The sequence below is a fragment of the Callorhinchus milii genome, unplaced genomic scaffold, assembly GCF_018977255.1.
Source record: "Callorhinchus milii isolate IMCB2004 unplaced genomic scaffold, IMCB_Cmil_1.0 Scaffold39, whole genome shotgun sequence".
NCBI classification, from domain to species: Eukaryota; Metazoa; Chordata; class Chondrichthyes; order Chimaeriformes; family Callorhinchidae; genus Callorhinchus; species Callorhinchus milii.
The window spans coordinates 113,206-136,633 of NW_024704780.1; the positions used below are offsets into that span (position 1 = coordinate 113,206).

Genomic DNA, 23,428 nt, shown 5'->3' on the forward strand with positions numbered 1-23,428 from the left:
TGTGGCAGGCACACTGAGAACGCTAGAGCTCATGTGATGGATGTGAAAGGGCAACAAGCGGAACAGTGATATAGTGTGTGTGTGATCACATGACAGCCCATAATCCATCAAGAGTTTCACTCTCCCCACCCCAACAGTAGATAACCAGAAATACCAAAATACACAACATATCACCATGAAGGCCTGAGAAATGTGCATGATGTCTGCTGTGAATCCTTTAAAAACATAGCAGTCAGGAGTTTGTGTCCAAAGTAAACATTTGCATACATTTAATGTAAGACGTTTTGTACAGCCAGGGAAATCCTGTACCTGCCCAATAATGTAATATTCCCACAGAATAAGCAAAATAAGGTGGTAAATGAACAAAAATCAGCTAAGCATGTTAATGCAGTTCTTACTTTTGGAGATTTTAACCTACTGAGCAATGTTGGAGCAACTGGAAGTCCTCTGGGTGGGAGGGGGCAGAGACAAGATTAACAATGTGCTGAGGAGGAAACAATAATAATAATCCTTCCACTTACTATAGTGCTTTATTATGTTACTGAAACAAAAAAAACAAGAATTTTGTGATAACTGTAAAATCTAGTGACTGTATATTTGTAGGTAAACATGTCAGCCTGGCTCAGTTGGTTGACTCAGTTCTGAGTCAGAAGACTGTGGGGTCAAGCCTCATGCCGGAGAACTTGGAACTCACATGGTCTAAGATGACACTGCAGTGCAGTGCTGGGAGTGAACGCTGCATTGTCTGAGGTGCCGTCCTTCAGATGAGACTTTAAAACCAAGGTCCCTTCTACCTGCCCATGTGGATGTTAAAGATCCCATGGCACTATTCGAAAATGGAAAGGAGTTTCTCCTGGTGTCCTGGCCAACAATCCCCTAAACAAATCACTTACTCCACGGCTGATGGCGAGACATTGCTGTGTGCAAACTAGCTGCCACAATTTCGCTCAAAATACACACAGTCTCTTTAGAGTATATCCTGTGAAGCACTTTCAGAAGTCTCGAATGCAAGAGTTATTATTATACCATGCCCGGCAAGAAGTGACTGCCAGAATAAATTTTGTCAGCAGCCCTTCAAGTAGGACTAAAAGATCTCAAGTGAATGGCAAAGGTAGGCGTGTCATGTGAAGTATGTCCTGTACAACTCACACACAGGATTTGAAATCAATTTGTATTCTCATCAATGGGACCTAGGGATTCAGCTACTCCTCATTATTGCAATATAAATTGTATAATGGTAACACTAACACTTTCAGCACAATGACCAATACGCAATGCCCTGCTAAGTATATTTTTAGCAATACCATACTCATGTACCAAAGTTCCTTTGTCTGAATGCAATAACATAGCCCTTTGCTCACAAATAAAAGCACAAACATGCATAGGAAAGAATAAGAGGTGGGTGCCTCATTCGCTGCACTGCTTCCGAAACAGCTATTGTACAAAATCTAACCATGTTGTGAATTTGGAACCAAATCAATGTATAACGCAAAAGTCAATGTCACACTAATCAATGAAGCCCTTCTTGTTCTCGCCCAGCTCTGATCAGCTAAGTCAGGGTACAAGGGAACAGACCCTAGGACCCTTCTCATTCTGCGAGGCTCGGTTGTTCAAAGAATAAACTGCTCGAGCTGGCAGGTGAGCTCAGTCTGCCCTTTCACATAATAATTATCGTCTTGTAGATAAAATAATGGTGTCTCTACGAAGTACTGGAGGGCAATATAAATAAATTTACTGAAGATCTGGAATACCTCTTAAGTTATTCCCCTTCTTATTTTTTTCACTCAAAATTAAAACAATGCTGCCATCATCTCAATTTTTATCAAGCTAGCTTAGCTTTGAAGGGAAATCAACTTCTCCTTTAGGGAGCTTGTCAGTAAAAGTTGGTAAAGATCTGCAAAGCTACTCTTGAGGTTTTGTTTGCTGAAATCTAAGCAGGCATTGCTGTCACCATGATTTGGATCATATGAACTTTGAAAGGAAAGAAGTTTCTCCTTCAGGCAGATCTGTACAATTTGGTGAAGATCTATAAAGTCGCCTTTGATCTATTTTGCCTGCTTTTTCTGGCATGGCCTTACAGACTGGCTTACATCTGTCCTTCTAAAAGGGGAGAAGGGAAGTAAAAAAAACAGTGAATAAATTCACCTTACAGATCTTAAAGATCAATGGACGTTGAAGCTATTGCATGGAAAAGTGACCAAGTTTGACCAAGTGCATGAGCTTCACACCGGTGATACAAAGTAATACAGGAGTAAACCCCCTTGAAATAACTAGCAGCAGCATTTTTATGCATAAACATCACCACAGAAAATCTAGCAAGAGCAAAGGGATTTTTTAAGAGAAGTTTCTATTCATTGGAACAGAAATATTTCATTGCTGGAGACCCCAATATGATAAAATTATCTTTTGGATTCCTTATTGTTGGTCAATTTTTCATTTGCTAACTTGGCAATATGCTCTGAATAAAACGGTACTGGGTTAGGAGTAGGGTTATCATAAATCTGCTAAGAAAATAATCAGAGAAGTGTTCTTTGATTAAACCATGATTTATGAGGTGTGTTACCACATTATTTAAAACAATAGGCAAAAGTATGTAATTGTTTAAGGTCCATTGCATAGTTTCTTTCCTGACCATCGTGGAGTCCTGTAGCTCAGTGGTTAGAGCACTCGCTTTGCAAGCGAGAGACCTGGGTTCGATTCCCGCCAGGGTGAAACCTTGGGCAAGTTTCCTTACTCCACACGCCTGATAATAATCCCTCAAGAAAAAAATAATAATAAGTTGGTCATTTCAATCCATGACTGTTTATGGGACACTTCTGTGCATAATTGGCTGCCACATTTCGCCCACAAATATACAGTCAATTCACTTTACAGTCTATTCTGTGAAGTGCTTTGAGACGTCTAGAAGACGTGAAAAGCGCTATATAAAATGCAAGGATTATTATTATTAGTAGTACTATTTAAAACAATTCCGCAAGTTTGATCTGTTCCCTGTATAAAATACATGTAGACAGGACTTTGCCTGGAGATTTAGTCTCCGATTTATATTGATTTGAATTGGGGTATAAATTCATAAAAGAAGACATGAGCCTATAAATTAAATACTAGTTAGCCTAACAGCTGCAGTGGGGAAGTCACTACCGATGTCAGCATCTTACAAGATGTTATCAATGCTCAGCTGAAGGGCACAAATGCTATAAGAAGTTTTCAATGTAGATTTACAAGTAATTGGTGTCAGCCTGGCTGCTTGGTAGCAACGACAACAACAACCAGCACTTATATAGCGCCCTCCACACAGGGTGGCACCTCAGAGCGCTTAACCGTGGGGGAACCTGACTCCAAGCCGGGAGGAGGGGGGAAGATGGCTGTAAGCGCAGTTGAAGAGGAAAGTTTTCTGACGGGACTTGAAAGAGGGGAGCGAGGGGGCAAGGTGGAAGGATTGAGGGAGAGTTTTCCAGTTTTGGCGCGTAGTGGCTGAAAGCACGACCTCTGATGGTGGTGCGGAGGATGTGAGGGACGAGCAGGAGGCCGGTGCCCATCGAGCGGAGGTGCCGGGTGGTGGATTGGGGAGTGAGGAGGTCAGAGAGATAGGGAGGTGCCAGGGAGTGAATGGATTTGAACATGAGAGTGAGGATCTTGAAGTCGCTACGTTTGGTGATGGGAAGCCAGTGGAGCCTGGCCAGAACTGGTGTGATGTGGGTACAGAGTTTGGTCTGGGTCAGTATGCAGGGGGCAGTTTCGAATGAGCTGGATATTTTGAATAATGGAACTGGGGAGACCGGCGAAGAGTGTTTTGGAGTAATCCAGGCAGGAGGTGACAAACGCATGCACAAGGGTTTTGGCTGCATTGGGGTAAGGTACGGTCAGAGGCGGGCAATGTGACAGAGGTGGAAGATGGCCATCCTGGTTAGGGACCGGATGTGGGGGAGGAAGGACAACTGGAGGTCGAAACAGAAGTCTAGTTTACGCGATGGTTCATTGAGTCTGAGGGAGAGCCCAGGGAGGTTGAGGAGTTTAGAACTGCAGGAGTGAAGACTTTGACAGGAGCCAAGGAGTATGGCTTCAGTCTTGTCCATATTAAGCTGCAGGAAGTTTACACTCATCCAAGCCCTGATGTCTGCCAGACAAGCTGCTAGAACATCGGCGGACCTGGAGTCAATGCTGGAGGAGGCAATGTGGATTTTTGTGTCATTGGCATACATATGGAAGTTACCCCATGTCTGCGGGTGACATCGCCCAGAGGGAGCATATAGATAAGGAAAAGAAGCGGACCAAGGATGGAGCCCTGCGGTACCCCACAGGTGATCAAGTGGGAGCAGGAGCAGAAACCATTTGCTGAAATGAAATGAAGGCAGTTGGTTAAGTAGGACTTGAACCATGTGAGTGTGGTCTTACTAAGGTAGATGAGGGAGGAGGATGGTGTGGTCGACTGTGTTGAACACTGCAGAGAGATCCAGGAGAACATGGAGTCAGAGGGAGCTCTGGTCACAGATACAGATAGAACAGCACTCTCAACTCTTGAGTCAGACCCTGTGGGTTCAAGCCTAATGTCAGGGTTTTGAACTAGGCTGACACTTCAGTTCAATGCTGCAGAAGCATTGGATTGTCAGAGGTGCTGTCCTTCAGATAAGACAATAAACCAAATCGAGTTCCCATCTGCCTGTTCAAGTGGATGTTAAAGATCCTGTGGCACTATTCGAAAAAGGAATGTGCGTTTCCCCCAGTGTCCTGGTCAACAATCTCCCAAATAAAATCGGTCATTCACTTAATGACTGTTTGTGGAACACTTGATGTGTACAAACTGACTGTCACATTCCCCAAAGTCACTGCAATTCATAGAAAAATTCTATTTCCTTCTGCAGTCCCACATTTTGCAGGAATAAAATAGAGGTTGTCATATCTGGAAGAAGCAACATATTGCAAACAAATCAGACCTCTGTAATAATAATCATTGCATTTGATAGAGGCCCTCATCACATTGTCAAAACGTCACAGGAGTTTCACAGGATTTTACTGTAAAGGGTTGCAACTGTGAATTTGTCAACAAATGCTGCAGCCAATTTGCACATAGCAAATCTTACAAATAGACATGAAGTGAAAGACAATTTTACCTGGAGGATTGTTGGCCAGTAATAATAATAATAATAACACCAGAAGTGACTCACTTCTCTTTTTGAGTAGTGTCATGGGATCTTTAACACCTACCTGAATAATCAGTTTGGATCTTGGCTTAACATCTTGTCTGAAGGACTGCATTGTCTGGCAATGCAATACTCCCCCAGCATTGCACTGGAATCAAGCTAGAGTATGACCTGAAGAGGGGTAAAGACAAATTTAACTGGGAAAAGAATAAGCAGCTTTATATCCAATTTCATTCTAAACTTTATCACATCCTCAGAAACGGGGAAATGGCTCTTCTTTATTAGTTAGAATTTTCATATCTTCTTGATATATTTATTAATATTTCCAAACATCTACTGCAGAAACGATATGCAATTACATTCCAGTGATCTAAATATTGTTGGCTGTAAGAGCAGATGGCAACAGATTCACATGAATGGTTTCAGAACTGCAGCCAACATTCAACACAGATTATGGTAATAAAATATTCTATGCGTATACTTCATTCTGTTGGACCATATCTTATGGGCATAGAAGCTGCCGACACCCATCAAAGTAAACAGATACCTTCCTGCATCTCCCGGAGGAAAGTCTGTCACCATTGCTCTCCTATTTTCTAAGGAAGAAATGTTAATTTCCTCAAGAAATATCTTTCCACATATAACCTTCCACATATCCCAGCTTTATTTATGTTGGACGACACGGCAATATGACACACCTCAGACCACAAAACCTGAGCTATTCTAATATGTCGCTTGGCTGTACAAACATTTATCCAGTTGCACAGGGAAGGGAAATCAAACAGACAGTGCCTTCTCCTTATGGCTGCAAATGCAGAATGCAACCAATAGAGAATACAACAAAATCAGATTAATAGAAACAATCTCAATACCACATCATGCCTTCCATACAGCTTTTGGGAATGAATTGTGTCTGATTGGCACCAGTCCCAATAATAGCACGCTTCCCTCGCAGTCTAGGGCATATCTTTATGACTTATCGATAGAGGCACCTACATCCTGCTGCCATGCCCCAGTCCTTTTTATTCTTCCACTGCATTCATGTTGCAGTATCCCGCAAGCTAACGCAGTGAAATAGGTGACTGAGGACCTATGAATCTGTGAAGGTTCCAAGTTCAAATCCTAGGGAGGGTGGGGGGAGTAAAATAAGTGAGTGATGTCTCCCTGCAGCTGAAACAGCTTTAAATGGGAATACCTGGTAAAGCTTGGCAGTAATCCAAAGCAAACTTGAGAATTGCATAGACATCCTGAACCATGACAGTAAAAGCTGTATTAGGTAGGCAGAGTGATAAGGCTTGATAAACAAGTGCCACGCTAAGAGATTACCATTAATAAAAGCAGCAAGTTAGACTTACTAGACTTAGGAGTCAGCCTGGCACATTTAGCAGCACTCTTGCCCCTCAGTCAGAAGGTTATGGGTTTAAGCCCCACAACAGAGACTTTCAATTCACAGTCCAGGCTGACACAACTGCTGGGGGAGTGCTGCATTGTCAGAGGTGCCATCCTTAGGATGAGAAGTTAAACTGAGGCTCTGTCTGCCTGATCAAGTGAACTTTAAAGATCCAATGGCACTATTCAAAAAGAAGGGAATTTCTCCTGGTGTCCTGATAAACAATCCCCCAAGTAGTATTGTTCATTCACGTCATGGCCGATTGTGGGACATTACTGTGCGCAAAATTGGTTGTCGTGTTTACGGGGAAACAAAATAGTCACTATACTTTACAGTTAATCCTGTGAAGTACTTTGAGATGTCCTCCTGACATGAAAGGCGCTATATAAAATGCAGGAACTATTAGTTATTTAGGTCATAGTTTAAAATCAATAGAAAATACAAGTAAACTGATTTAATGAATGAAATGACAACATCCTATCCATCAATACACAATTCCTTTAACTTATTCAAAAAAAATCCAATTGACATGACACCTTATCACATTGAAGTATCTCAAGATGCTTCACATGACCAAAGCAATGCAGTGAGTGCTGTGCAGATAAACCTGACAGTTACCATACAGCATCCCATAAGCCGTGAGGAGACGAACGACAAATTGCCCTGCATTTAGGTGAATTAAGAACATTTTGTACACCTGGTCTCATGAATATAAGAGTAAAAAAAAATAGCTTTGTCTGATTTCTACAAACACTACAAACATTTTAAAGGTTACGATTAACATTGTCTCAAAGACTCACCGATAACAACATCTCTGGCAGTTCCAAAATTTTCTGGAGAAATTAATGTGACTCCGTAAAGGGTAGAAGATGGAAATCGAGTGCATTTACTTCCAGCATCCAAGACCCAAATAAGGCCGCAGCATATAGAGAAATAAACAGGTCTGCTATACGCTATAATTCTATTGTGTCCCTGAAAGAGAAACAAGAAAATGGCCTGTTTAAGAGTCATTTTATAAAAGGCCCTCATCACCCTGTGAAAAGAATTCCTTTGGAAGTTCTAAGATCAAAACAGGAAAAGGTCAGTCTTAGTGTTTCAGATATTGTTTGATGTAAATGCCTTCTGTAGCCAATATATTGGGGTTCACATGAAAGCTTTCAAAAAAATCTGAATCACCATTAACATTTAACATTTAGAATCACTTTTTTGGACATTGAAATAACCTGGGCAAATTTCTCGATGTGGGCAGGTATGCAGATAAGGCAGCAAATACATATCTTAATTAAACAAATGTATCTTAAACCCATGTTTTTCCTCCATATCACTCCTTTGTCCTTTGCAAAGCCAGTTTCTTTTATCTGGTCTCAGGATTGGAGTCAAAAATATGAAGAAGCATTTAAACAAAGATGCAAACCTTTCAACAATTTAGATCTTGGTCTTTAAACTTACACAGAAAGAGGAGATCAAAGTTGTCTCTAAAATTGAGCAAGTATTCAGGAATACCTTTGGATTTGATTTTCACCTTCAGTGAAAATCTAGTTTGGTGAAGCTGAATGAAAAGCCAAGCTGTTTGTTTCCCCCTTAGCTTGGCTCTCTCCTGTCAAAACTGAAACCATCATGAAAAATTATATTATGTGGGTGTGCAGCATAGTAGTATAGCTCAGGCTTCCCCCACCTCCGCAACATTGTCCGGCTCCACCACTGTCCCACACCGCAGGCCGCCAAAACTCTCATACACGCATTCATAACATCGAGGCTTGACGATGCAAACTCCTTGCTTGTCGGCCTCCTCAACTTCTCCCTCCATTGGCTGCAGATCGTCCAGAACTCTGCCACCCATGTCCTCTCCCAGACCAGGCTCCGTGATCCTATCACCCCCATCCTCGCCTGACTCCACTGGCTTCCCATCACACAAAGGATACAGTTCAGGATCCTGGTCCTCACCTTCAAAGCCCTCCATGGCCCTGCTACACCCTACTTCTGCGACCTCCTAACCCCCTACCATCCTGCCCACTCCCTCCACTTAGCGGGCTCCGGCCTGCTTCATGTCCCTCGCCTCGCCCGCCTCACCATCGGTGGGTGGGTCTTCTGCCACTCTGTCCCCACCCTCTGGAGCTCCATCCCGCAGTCTCTTCATCTCGACCCTCCCTTGCCTCCTTCAAGACCCATCTCAAGACTTCCTCTGCACCGTGCTTTTGATCACCTTCCTTCCCCCCCTAACCTCCACTCCCCAGCTCAGGTCCGAAACACTGACTGTCCAGCGCCTTGGGACGTCCTCCTGACATGAAAGGCGCTATACAAATATCCACTCATCAATATGCATTGTAGCACTGATATTCTCTATAGTCTATAACCTAATTTTGTCTTAAAATTTAAGATTGTGTATTAAATTCAGTATTATTTTGAAAGTTAAATAATCAATAATGAATATGTTTATATTTCAGATCAAACAGAGAAGCCAACTTTGTGTAGATCAATACAAAGGCCAGAATTCAAATACTTATCTTCACTGTGATGAGTCAGCTAGTATCTTGCAATTGATGTATTATCATGTCACTCACATGTTATGGAGGTGAAATTGATGGGTGACTATTTTGGCTCATCTCCCTCACCAAACTGTAGTCAAAAAGTTTGCAAAGTAGTCTTCCCCTCCCTTACTCTCTCCTGAATACTTTGTGGTTATACTGGTCACCCATATATGTTAGCAGTATAAAGTACTGGTGTTTTTGCCCAGTAGTTTGGCTATTAGGACTTTGATTTTCCAAAATCATGATTATGTCCATACTAAAGAGGTTAGTCAACTATAAACAGTGCCTTGAATTACTGCTGACTTTCGAGTTTTACCAGGTGTGTCCTCAATGTCAGTTCAATTAAACATACAGTGGATTCTTGTTATAACATGGAATTTGTGTTCCATAAAATCAAGGGGTGATAGCCAATTTACCGCGCATGCAATAAGTTGGTCAGAACATGTGATTTGTTCTCTGACCGTCAGCCGGTTCCTGCACTACAAGAAAAAAATGCCTGACTTCCAAGCCAACGGATCACGGTCAATGTCACTTCCTGTTTGCTAAGTATGCGCAAAGCAAGAAGTGGCATTGGTGGTGTTCTGATGACCTGGAAGTTGGCCATTTTATCGTAGTGAAAATAATGAACACAAATGGTACAAACAATTTGCTGAAAATTATTGACTGGTCTATAGATGTGTTGGAAATGGACACCTCTCTCTGCTCATAATGGTTGGGTCCAGAAGCCGACTGCACAATGCATTACGCTTCCAACACTACAGCAGAATATAATGATATACCTTTCCATCTGTAGCCTTGAGGATTGCAACGTTGCATTTGATAATATGCAAAACATGTTCCGAAGATTTGAATTGCCGTTTTATTAAGTAGTGCTTCACTTGATGCTTGCACGCTAGTCCAGTCTTTTGCATTTTTGTTTTTTCATCTGGCAAACACGTTACACGCTTCAGAGATTATTAAACTGCTGATATCATAACAATCAATCCCAAATGAAGTGACATAGTTATTAGCGGACAACGAACTCCATTTCATCTTCATAAAGTCTGCTAATTACAACATGTCAGTATAACTCTGGTTATGGTACCGCAAATACACAGTGAAATACTCAGCATCCAGAGGCAAAATAATGCAGTTAAATAAAAACACACTGGTTGTTCTGACTGAAATTTAGTAACTATTAAAGATGAAACGTATGATCAAAAATCAGCTTTGCTAAACTGGGATAAAAAAAATTGTGAACTATAATAGAATAACATGCTTTTTTAAAAAAAAATCTGTTGTATGAAATCATCCTAAACTGCCTTGCAGAGTTGTGGGAACCAGACAAGCCTTCAACGTAACAGAGACTGTCGTGGCTTACAGCAATATATTTGTCTCATTAGATATTACCCTTGTCGTATTAACATCCAGTCAACTATTGTTCCCTTATGCAGACCTATTTTAGATCTGAGCATTCCGAGCTTATTTACAGAAATAGTGCTGGTCCAACACGAAAGGTCAGATTTCGTAGGCACTGCTTTGGAATTATATTTTCCTTACTATTGGTGTTAACCTGGTCTCCTATTTGTAACAGATGACGGTTTTCTCTCCTCGCCGGCCTTCCCGGCACCTCCCTCCACAAGCTGCAGGTCATTCAGAACTCTGCAGCTCGTGTACTGTCCCGCACCAGACTTCGCAACCACATCACTCCCACCCTCGCTCACCTCCACTGGCTCCCCATCCCCCAGAGGATCAAATTCAAGATCCTCATCCTCGCTTACAAGGCCATTCACAGCCTTGCTTCCTCCTACCTCTCTGACCTACTATCCCCTTACTTAGCTGCCCGTACCCTCCGTTCCTCTGGCTCCGGTCTGCTCAACATCCCCCGCCCCAACCGCCCTACCATCGGTGGTCGGGCCTTCAGCCTCTCAGCCCCGAGGCTCTGGAACTCCATCCCCCAGTGCCTTCGCCGCCTCCTCCCTTTCCTCCTTCAAGGCCGGTCTCAAGACCTTTCTCTTTGACCGTGCCTTCAGCTCCCCTCTCAACTCTCTACCCCCTCCTCGCCCCCTCCCTTCCCTCCCCTCACCCTGACCATTTCCCTCCTCCTCGCTCCCTCCCTTCCCTCCCCTCACCCTGACCATTTCCCCCCTGCTCGGGTCCTGACCCAACTGTCCAGCGCCTTGGGACGTCCTCCCGACGTGAAAGGCGCTCTATAAATGGAATCTTGTTGTTGTTGTTGTTGACTGTGTACTGGTATATTGGGATGCGATTTAATATGCTTTTAAGCTGCTTGCAGAACACTGTTGATAACATATGCAAACGATATACAAATGTAAGCATTCCATCTCTCTCCCAGCCAACTGCAGAGCCACTCAACCGAGGTTCTAGTGTGTGGTGCCGTCAAGTTCAAACAGGGGAAGGGGAGAAAATATACAAATCACTTATATAAAGTAAATATAGACTGACCACTGGAACATTGTGCATCACAAATATCTAATAGGGTCAGTGTAGATTTATTGGATTTTGGCCACTGTGTATAATGAGTGATGGTTATATTTTAGTAATGTCAAAACACAAACTCAAGCGCTCAGTAAACAATAATGGGTTGCATTACTAAAGCTCTGTTTTTTGGTTACTCTGAATACAAAGCAAATCAAAGAAATCAACTGACATTTAAAGTATCAGATGCATTCTTCTTCAGCCCCAAAATCTACTGTTCCATGTTTGAAATGACAATTTTGTGGAGAAATGTGCTGATTTTATTATCAGCACATATCACTGAGTACATAGGAGCATTTCCCCCATATTTCCCTTCCTTATTCAGAATTTAAAAATAACACTAGTTCTTTCACATCATCAACCTGAGAAATAAGTATTACATAAATATGATCTTATTACATATGTGTAAAAAGGGCTACCCCATAGAAATTACATTAGCATATTGATTTCAGTTTATTACTATTGCTACTACAGGGGCGGGTGTGTCGTTGGTTACTGATGTTTGATACATATCATTCAGCTATTTTGCAAAATGAATCAAGTTTCTTTTTTGCAACTTACATGTATGGGAGATGCAGCATCAGGTTGGACACTCTGAAACATAGGAGAGAGAAAAATAAATCAGTAATATAAAGCATCTCAACATCAATCAAATGGTAACAGAACACAAAACGCACCAAAGCACAGCCACTTACTTTCAGTAGGGAGTACTGGCAACTTGCAATGATGAGGCAGAAGTGGAGCACCCACAAGTCCCTGAAAAATCCTAGATTAAGCAGCGTAAATCCGAGAAGAGCAACAAGGACAGCAAGGCAAACAGCCAATATGTTTTCCCCAATTTCCTGATTTCTGTGAAAACAAAATATTTTATATATTCATATATTACAATCCACTTTACAATATATTCTGTGAAGCGCTTTGAGACGTTTCAATGATATGATAAGGTGATATATAAAATGCAAGGATTATTATTATTATTATTTTAAGCTAGGCTCTAATTTAGCATTGCTGTAAGAAGATTATGTGATTCATTAACTCCACGCTTGCTGCTTGTAGGATTGTTCCATCCATTTAGTACTTATTACAAGGAAAAATGTTCAAGACATTACAGGCGCATATCCATGACACACAGTCAGGTTAGCTAGCACTGCTATACAGTTGTACAGCTTAAAAAATAAAAATGACTATATATACCTGTCAAGTAAGGTCAGCAATGCCAGGCGATCATACTGAATCTGCACCCACTTGCCAGGCAAGACCCAAAACCTATAGGATTGTCTGCAGTTGGATTTTTCTTCTACAATGTCAACAGAAGATTCATGGGCACTGCTTCGACCCTTTGTAGGCACAAAAGAAAGATACAGTTAAAAACAAACTAGAAGACAAGCAATTAATTAAAAAAGTAATGCTCATATATTTACATTTACGTTCTTTATGGGACATCAAATTATGGATCTCATAGGACTAGATTCATACCAGATGAAAGTTCTTTCACCTCAGAAAGTTCGGTGTGAATCCAGGCCAGAATGATAATGTTTCACTTTCCACTCTCCCAAGGTTTGTGTTGTAATCTTATCTTCACTAAAACAGGAATAACCCTGACCTACTTCATATAGGATACCCACAGCCAGCAAACTCACTCTAACGTTGGCTGGGCGTCACAGGAGGTGCTCACGTGAAGTTACAATGGAAGAGAGGTTTATAAGCCACCTGACCATACAATCGTGGGAGTTTGTGACGTGAATGCCAAGTTAAAACGGAAATGTTATTCCATTTTAATGTCATTTTTGATTTGAGGTATTTGATTTTTGAAGCATTTTGATTTCTGATGTTTCTTTTTCTTCCCTGTAAATGCAAATGTAATCTGTCCTGGTCTATATCCCTCCCTTATCCAAATTGGCCAAAAATCTTATTCTTATGTAGGGACGTTGCTGGCCCAATTTCCGAGTTAGATAACGTTCACTATCCTCATTTGGTGAAGATTTTTTATATGGAAGGTGCTAAATGCCTTTATGCTTAGAAAGCTTAGCGTACAGAAGGAGGCCATTCAGTCCATTGAGGCCACTCAGTACAGATTATCATTATATGAATGCACGTTGTTATTGTATCTGTGCTGCTGTTTGCTCTCCTAACAGTACAACATATAGGACTCAACATAACAGTACTCCTAACAACATTCATCTTAAAACAAAAATTCAGCCAGCATTGTAAAGGAGTACAATCCCTTGACTGTCCAGTGCCTTGGGATGTCCTCCCGATGTGAAAGCTGCTATATAAATGCAATTTGTTGTTGTTGTAATAATGAACTCTTCCTGCTCAGAATAAGCAAACAGTTCAGCTCCAAAAGTAATTAACCTTATATTAAAATATAAACACTGGGAAAAGCTCCCCGATGTTGCTCTTATCTTCAGTTAAAAAAAATCCAATGATCAGAGGAAAAGACAAAAGTGTCCATAAATCAAAGAATTTGTCTCAAGAGAATCTATAAGGCTAGGAGATGTGACTGTGGAGGGAAGACTTCAAAGCTGGATTGAAAGTGGTTTTGGGGAGCTTTCAACTTTTGTAAGGTTGAGATGATACTCAAATCAATTCAGCATTCTGAAAGTGCTTTGTGATTTCACTCAATTTCAGTGTGATACAACAGCTCACATACATTACTTTCCAAGCCAGGAGAGGGGTAAACACACAGACTTTAGTTAGTAACAACAATGTTGGATTGTGCCATTATCATGGGAATACCAGTTAAACTTTGCATCACTTGATTTGGTTATATAGAATCCATGTTGCAGATTTATCAGTAGGGGGTGAGGGATTGCTAAATCTTGCAAATGATCTTGCAAATAAAATCAGCAACTATTCCACCATTTCCAATCATTCATTCCATCTTCACTCCGGTTATTTGTTTGCACTTATAATGATTGTTTCCAACTATTCTGAAGATTTTTTTAGTAAACATTTTCTTTTATAATCTTTGTATTTTTATATAGCGCTTTATCACGTCTTCGAGACGTCGCTAAGCGCTTCACAGAATATACTGTAAAGGCCATAAGACCATAAGACATAGGAGCAGGATTGGGCCATTTGGCGCCTCGAGCGTGCCCTGCCATTTAATAAGATCATGGCTGATCTTCCAACCAAATTGCATTTACCCGCCCTATCCCCATATCCATTAATCCATCTAGAAAGTGAATTGACTATATATTTTGTGGGCGAAATGCAGCAGCCAATTGCGCACAGCAGTGTCCCACAAACAGCCGTGAATTGAAGTGACCAATTTATTTTGATCTTCTTAAAGGAATTATTACCCCGGAAAAACAATCCACCAATTGACTAACGACCAGGTTCCTACTTACTGCTAGGTAAACAGAGGCATGTGGAGTAAGGAAACTCGCCCAACATTTCGCCCTGCCCGGGAATCGAACCCAGGTCTCTCGCTTGCGAGGCAAGCACTGAGTTACAGGATTCCACATAAATTTTGACATAAATTCGAGAAGCTGTTCTTAATTTAATTTCAAATATCCTACCTGGCTAGCAATAAATTACATTATAATACATTTTCATCATTAATATGAACCCGAACAATAGAAGCTCCACATGGCCATTCAATCACTTTCAATGACTGGTGTTTAGTCTGGATAGATTTTATGCAGGAGATTTGCAAGCTTCTTCACATAATACATTTATTCCAGTAACTGACCTTAAACCACAACAATGTACAACACAATTTACTTTGACCCAATCATTACTGGATGCAAGAGTTTTAGTTTTTGGATTGAATTCTGATTCCAACTCCCAATTTCAGAAATCCATTAGTGGACTCAAAATGTGCATGGAAATGTTCAGTCCCTATGAACTTATTTCATCTTTTTCTCTCCTCATTGAATCTTTATGGAAAATGATTTTATGAGCACCGACAGTCACCAAATAAATGCTTGTCTTTATTGTAGGGGACCAGACACGAGTTTCAGCAGTCTATTCCGTTGTAGAAGGCATCACAGCCGAGTTTAAATCTATTCTCACTGGATAGACATACACATACTCTAAAAATAATAATAATCTTTACATTTGGTGTAATGCCTTTCATGTCAGGAGGACATCCCAAAACAATTCACAGGATATACTGCAGGGACTGTGTTTTGTGGGGAATGTGGCAGCCAGTTTGCACAAAGCAATGTCCCATAAACAGATATGAAGTGAATTACCAATTTTATTTGAGGGACTGTGTACCAGGGCAACGGGAGAAATGCTCTTCCCTTTTTGAATAGTGCCATGCGCTCTTTAACGTCCACCTGAACAGGCAGACGGCAGTTGGTTTAACGTCTCAGCCAAAGGACGACACCTACAACAAAGCACCACACCTGAGCACTGCAGTAGAGGGTTATCTTAGACAATCTGACTTCCAAGACCTGCCAAGGAATTTTAACCCATAATCTTCTGACTCAGTGCTGTCAATCGAGCTAGACTGACACACAGTCTGGACAGTAGCAGTGACTCTGGCTGATTTTTCCTTTCCTAAACATAGAGGAACTAAAGCCAATGGACATAACGCTCCAACTGCTGCTCAGCTAAGATCATCTTCCTCAGCACAGACTAGAATGTGAACCTGTGATCTTCTGATCTGTTTGACTTTATAAAGCCCTGGACTGCTCTCCCTATACATCATTAACATGCCTTGTAAATACCACACTGAATATTTAATAAATCTGCTAATGGTATTTAATGGAACATCATTAACCTTTACCTTTATTAAATCTGATCAGTCTAATTGGCTTATCATCTATCCACCCATTTAGACTTTTGGTTAGATCTAACCCAGTACAGTCCACAGTAGCGCCATCATCCTGATAATGTTGTTGTACATCAGAGTTTGCTAAAGATGGATGATTCCCAATTCATGCTTTTCAAAATTAATTTTGAATTGTACAATGTTCATTCCCAAGAATAACTGAAAACAGATCAATAAATTATTCCTTTGCAATAATATATTCCTGAGGATATGCACAAAAAGCATATTGCAACACTGGCTGGAACACTGATTAATGAAGGTTGCTATAGTTTGCCATGTATCCCCTGAATTTATAAATCCAACCATAAGACTATTACAGCAAAGGAATTTAAGCATAATTTTACAAATGGCAAATAAAAGAAATCTTCTTCCTCGTACTTGCCTTGCATTGTTTATGTAAAGTCTGAGTGCTCAGCTGGAATAAATTACCAAAACCAATCATTGGATCACATCCCAGGACGTCTAATGCAAGCATTCAATTTTTGTTAAAATGCCATTAGAAGCCTCACTTCCTTAAATTTATTGAATGATGAAGAAGAATGTGATTCCAAGGAGCGCAAGGGATCAGTGATATCCAGAGTTAAATATTCTCATTTTAATAGATTTTGTTTTTATATTTTAATTAAAGTATGAACAATAAAATTCTTAAGTTTTTTTGCTATAATGGGGTCTAATTTACAAGTTGTGCTAACCATGTGTAAAAGCATGTATAGCAGGTACTACTAAATTGACAACTATATTGATTTTGTAGTATTTTTCATCAGTTGCCTATTATACAATTAAAGGCATATATAAGAGAGTAAATTCTCTCTGTATACAAACATTGGAGTCCTGTAGCGCAGTGGTTAGGGCACTCGCCTCACAAGCGAGAGGACCCGGCAGGGCGAAACGTTGGGCAAGTTTCCTTACTCCACAGGCTTCTGTTTGCCTAGCAATAAATAGGAACCCAGTTGGTGGTCAATTGGCGGCTCGCTTTTCCAGGGGTAATAATCCCTTCCAAAAAAAATAAGTTAAAAAAAAATAATATGGGTCACTCAATCCACAGCTGTTTGTCTGTTTGTGGGACACTGCTGTGCGCAACTGGCTGCTGTGTTTCACCCACAAAATATTATTTGCACATTTTAACAGAATGCACCAATTACACCTCATTGAAATACATATCTTAACTTCAATACAAATACATGCATAGATGCATACAAGTAGCAAACGTTTTTGGTCAGCCGGGCATTTGACACATATGGAAACCCATCATCATGCTTAAGAGTATCCAAACCAAACTGAGTTTCAGCATCCCAGCTACACTTGGAAATTCCCTTGTATTGGAATGGAATATGCACTCACTTTTTGTAGGGAAGCATCCTGCTTACTTTATTCCAGAGAGTATTAGGCATAGGTTGACAAGAGCCAAGGCTTAAGAGTTGGGGTACTGCTAGAGTTTAACCAGCTAAAATGCAGTTTGCCATTGAAAGCATCAGCAAGCAAGCTTTCCCACTGCTTGTCCACCTTATCCATTAGGGCTTGGGCTTGCAGGGTTAATAATCATTAAGTAGGAAGAATCTCTGCCCTTAGTACACATAGTTGTATATTCTATTTTGAAGCTATGAGGTGTTTTCAATCATCTCTGAGTGGCATAACTACATACCAGTTGCGGCTCTGAATGCCTTCTTCTAATATGCATTCTCTGCAGTACAGCTGGTTGGTGTTGGAAGGGTGACTCAGCTGCAGCAACCTCTGCTCCACCTTGTCCATCTGCTGTTGTGTAACTGGGAGAGTGGGACTGAGGTTCCCTGTGAAGAAATGGAAAACATGTGTTACGTCTGATGTGATTTGGCAGTGCGGACTGTGTCTGCCACAATCACAATTTCAGAAGAATGTGGCCCTCAGGAGATGCGTACCAGTGATCCCCACTGAACGCATTTCTGTCAGCAATCCGGAATAAGATGAAGCTACATGTGGTCAGTTCACAAGATCACAAGAGAGGTTCAGATGAAGAACCTTTAGCCCACTGATCTCTTCTTTCCAGAGTACCCATTTTACTGTTTTTCCATTACACCACCACCAAAATTAACATCTGTATAGTGTCTTTCATGTCAGGATGATGTCCCAAGGCGCTGGTCAGTCAATGTTTTGGACCCAAGCTGGAGATCGGGATTGGGGAGGGTGGAGGGCAGTGGGGACGCAGCGTGATTGAAGGCACGGTCAAAGAGGAGGGTCTTGAGATGGATCTGGAAGGAAGCAAGGGAGGGGGCGAGGTGGAGGGACTGCGAGATGGAGTTCCAAAGGATGGTGGCCAAGTGGCTGAAGGCTCATTCGTCCATGGTGGGGCAGGCAAGACTGGGGACGTGAAACAGGCTGGAGCCCACTGAGCGGAGGGAGCGGACAGGTTGGTAGGGGTTTAGGAGGTCGCAGAGGTAGGGGGGCAACAAGGCCATGGAGGGCTTTGAAGGTGAGGACCAGGATCTTGAACTGTATCCGCTGTGCTGGGAAGCCAGTGGAGTCGGGTGCGAATGGGGGTGATAGGGTCACGGAGCCTGGTGCGGGAGAGGACATGAGCTGCAGAGTTCTGGATGATCTGTAGCCTGTGGTGGGAGGAGTTGGGGAGGCCGACAAGCAGGGAGTTTGCATAGTCAAGCCTCGATGTTGTGAATGCGTGTATGAGGATTTCATCGGCTTGTGGTGTGAGACAGTTGCGGAGCCAGGCAATGTTGTGGAGGTGGGGGAAGGCAGAGCGGATCATGGCACGGATGTGGGGTAGAAAGGATAGTTGTGGGCCAAACAAGACGCCAAGGTTCTGGACTGGCTTAGCAAGGTGGAGTGTGCAACCTTGGATGGTGATACTGTCAGCGACCGAGGTGTGGAGGCGCTGACGGGAGTAAATCTGAAGACCCTCGGTCTTGCTGACGTTCAACTGAAGAAAATTATCTGTGATCCAGGACTTGATGTCTGACAGACATTCTGTCAGGACAACAGTGGTCCTGGAGTCAAGGGTGGAAGTAGAGAGATAAGAGTTGGGTGTTATCCGCAACATCTTGTTTTTAAACAGACTTTATTTTTCTGCATTACACTTGGTAGTGTTCACATCATTTCCTATTTCTTTATTTGTAAAAAAACATTTTTCCTCCTTTCCCAAAGGCATCAATTGGTGTCAAGTGCCCAAGTAATCATCCTGTGTAGGTCTAGACAGTAAATGTCAGCAGGCTATTTGCATGCATTTTCCAATGGGGAAGCTATCAAGTCACAGGTAATGAAAGCTCTGTATCTGTCCTGGCACTGTTCATCTAACTCAGGACAGATTCATTCTAGGAAATGTCATGATGCTGTAGGTAGCTATCCTTTGAATAGCTGATGAGGAAACTCTGAAGTGTGGGACAACAGCTGCTGGAAGGTGTTACCTGGAGTCGGGGTTCGTGAACAGATATTCGGATATCCAGGACCTGGTATCCAATTATTGGTATGCAGGAAGGTAAGCAGCTTCTGCTTAAGCTCTGCACCTCCAACTGGTGGAACCATAGCTCCATGGATAGGGATGTGTGTCCAACTTGTGGATAGGAGGATGGTGGCAATGCTCTCATACATTTCGAGCTGAACCGTGTTGATCGCTGGTACTTTCTATCCACCAAGTGAAGGCTCAAATCTGCACTTTTTGGATGTGAAATAACCAACTAGTGACTATCCTCCTGGGGGGAAGGGGGGAGCAAGGAGTTAAGTAGGGTCTCCTTGGAACTGATCTGGCTCCAACGTAATGCTCTTAGCAACAGAATATCATAATTGAATCAACTCTCTGCAGCAGCCTTGGTAGTCCAGTTCCTTAGCCAAGCAAGTCCACAGTACCCAGAGTACTGCTGATAACTGACCAGCCAGCCTAGCTCATTGGCAGGACTAGGAGGGGCAGATCTCAAGGAACACCCCAACATACACTTGAGGTCCCAAAGCCTTAGATCTTGTCAACTTGTGCTCCATACTCTCCAGGGAGAGAATGTGCATTCCATTCAAGACACCGAGAAATTCACAGGTGTGGGTGGCATACAAATGTAGAATTGTTAATCTAATTTTGAAACTCTTAAACATGGTGCTAAATTTCTGCATGTGTCAGGCACCCAGATGATATAAAAAAAGTGGAGGATAGAAATTGACATAGAAAAATATTCTTTCAACATAACTATTGTGCTGCTTTACGGCACCAGTGAAATAAGGAACAAGAAAACTGTTTTTGAAAAATTCTACGTTAAGTGCGCCTCTAAATAAGTAGGTGTGGTTTTATGTATTGAAATCCAATGCAGAATCATAAAGGTTGAAACAGATGGGCATACAGCACCCTCTACTGAGTCCAATGAGAATACCAGCATTCTTTTGTTCCTTGAACATATTTGTCTCAATTGTATTTTGCTGTAGCGGGAGGATGACACAACAGATCAAATGCAGCATTCATGTAAGTTATACATATTCTGGACATAGAATTTTCCTGTAATAATTCATATCAGTAAATGTGCAGCAATGGTGTCAAACCAATAACCCTCTGTGGTGAAAATTATGATGTATCGGGCAAAAAGCTGTTATTTATTCTCCTTCCTGCTCGACAGAACTGACCACAACCAGGAAAAAAGAAAGTTAAAATAGTAAATATAAAAACAATTTGAGCAGAAATTTCAAGACTAGAATTTACTTGTTCTTCAGGTGACAGTGATAAACCATTTAAACCAGTGTGTCAGCCTGGCTAAGTTGGGTAGTGTTTGGAGTCAGAATATTTAGGGTTGAAGCCCCACCTTGGGATAAGGAACTCACGGTCTAGGCTGACAGATCAATGAAATGTTGGAGATGCCTTGTTTCTGACGAGACGCTAAATCGAGGTCACTGCTGCCCTTTCAGTCAGAGTGATGATCAATGTCCATAAGTGTTTTAAAATTATCCATTGGAGGGGAAAATCTTGAGTAGCAAGACATGAATACCTCTTGCTAAAATCTAAAATGTTATCAGTTGTTATAAGTGGTTAACTAGTTCAAGCAAAAATAAGATGACATAATGTGTTTGATGTTAAACTATAATCTTGAATCTGGTTCTCCCTTGGACATTTTGGAACAGTATATATTACAAGGCTAATTCACCAGTGTGAAAAATCTCAGAATTCATTCACAGTTGTTAACATTCATGAGTTATCTCCTACTGTTCACTCCTGTAAACAAACACAATCAACACCCTATAATCACACAATGGCTAAGGTAATAATAACCCTTGAATTTGATATAGTGCTTTATCACGTCTTCGAGAAGTCTCAAAGAATTTCACAGAGTACACTGTAAAGTGAATTGACTGTATATTTTGTGGGCGAAATGTGGCAGCCATTGCGCACAACAGCGTCCCACCAACAGTCGTGGATTGAGTGAAAAGCGATCCGCCAATCGACTAACAAGCGGGTTCCTATTTACTGCTAGGTAAACAGAGGCATGTGGAGTAAGGAAACTTGGCCAACGTTTCGCCCTACCGGGAATCGAACCCAGGTCTCTCACTTGCGAGGAGCGCTCTAACCACTGAGCTACAAGAACTCCACAAGTCCAGATATTCTTGGGAGTATTTTGATTAAATAAGACATACTTACTTACCGTATACTTGGAACGTGTTCTAAGCTTGGGAGGCGATTCAATGAATTCTCATAACCTCTATTGGGAACACCAAACGTATATGATCGTATTTCTCCTGGAAAAGAATGGCATTGTATTCAACTGTTGCTTCCTTCATCTCAAATAAGACTTTCTAACAACAAACATGCTGACTCACTCTCCACAGGGGAGAAACTATGACGCCCTCCTCCAATCCCATACACTGCAGGACTCTTTCTTTCCCCCCTCCTCACACGCATATGCAGACTATGTATTGTTTTTACTCCATAAATCTTAGAATCATAAAAAGTTTACAGTATAGGTTTTTGCAGGTCATTCAGCCAATCTTGTCTGTGCTGGTGCTAGCCTCCAGCACAGGAGAGCCCTATTTTGATGCCATCTATTGTACTTTTTTAAAAAATATAGTCAGGGGCTTAAAGCACATAGATGAAATTGTAGTTACTTTAACAGTGTGCATTGCTTACCATGCTCATCTAAAAAAAAGTGTGTTGCACCAGTAGACGTATCATCGTGTGATGAAGCTTCATGCCTTGACGGACTGCTTTGTAACACTGAGCCATTCAACAGTAATGAATGAGAATGATTCTGCAACTGGGGAGATGCCTGGAGTTGACCATCCTGTAAGCTGTAAAATATTTCATGTGCATTGAATTCAACAGCACAATAAGCATATCCACCTAAAGTGAAAACTTGGAGAAGTCATATCTAAATTGGTATAACTGATATATAGGCTTGCTGGTTTCCAATTTTAATCAGTATTCACTGGGTTTTCCAATTTTCTCCAAATCAAGGAAAATGAATTCCCATTGTTAAACTTTTTTTCAAAGAAAACATATTTATCACAGAGCACAAGAAGTGACATCTGCAGCAACCTCAAAACCCAGAAGTCGGCTATAATTGTAGTCGAAAAGTTCCCTAAAAAAATAAAAAATTCAGAAAAATAAAGGTAAAATAAATGATTTATACATAAATGATTTGTCAAAAAAAGAACACTAGCAATCCTACTCATAAACAATGGAAATGCAATGAGAATAACTAAGAAAATGGGTATAATTATTGATAGAAAGGGGTTAATCACATTTCTCTCCCATTCACTCTGGCAAGTGGGAGGGGGTAGAATCATGGTTGGGATTCAGAGACAACAGAATGTGATTTGTTTTAAAGTGAAGTATCGTACATTTTTCTTAAAAAACTACATTTTACTGCTTAAACCCGATTCTCATGGTCCAATTATTTTTTAATATTAAAAAATTAGCTCTTTGCTTTATTATGGGAAGGAAGTGCTGTGCCTATGAGAAATATTCATGGAATTTCAGTGTGTGAATATTAAATAGTGAGTAAACCTTCTACTTAATTCATTATATTCCACATTTCTGCACATTTCTACATGGCAGGGAAGTTCCTTTTTCGGGTTCCTTTACCAAACTCCAGCTCTGCTTCTCTCCATTAATATGGCGAGGTCGCCCACTTCTGATGACAATATAGTGACC

The 23,428-nt window shown here is 41.3% G+C and overlaps 1 protein-coding gene across 1 annotated transcript in view; it reads right to left on the bottom strand.

Moving 5' to 3' along the window:
- The window catches only part of LOC103179259 (pecanex 2), a 123,012-nt gene that overhangs the window by 72,588 nt on the left and 26,996 nt on the right, over positions 1-23,428 (bottom strand). The window contains exons 8-14 of the mRNA XM_007894451.2: positions 22,403-22,563; positions 21,921-22,014; positions 17,966-18,110; positions 12,732-12,874; positions 12,233-12,386; positions 12,099-12,131; positions 7,332-7,503 (exon numbers count right to left, since the gene is read on the bottom strand). Of these exons, the coding sequence (XP_007892642.2) occupies positions 7,332-7,503; positions 12,099-12,131; positions 12,233-12,386; positions 12,732-12,874; positions 17,966-18,110; positions 21,921-22,014; positions 22,403-22,563 (902 nt within the window). The remainder of the gene's footprint in view (positions 1-7,331; positions 7,504-12,098; positions 12,132-12,232; positions 12,387-12,731; positions 12,875-17,965; positions 18,111-21,920; positions 22,015-22,402; positions 22,564-23,428) is intronic.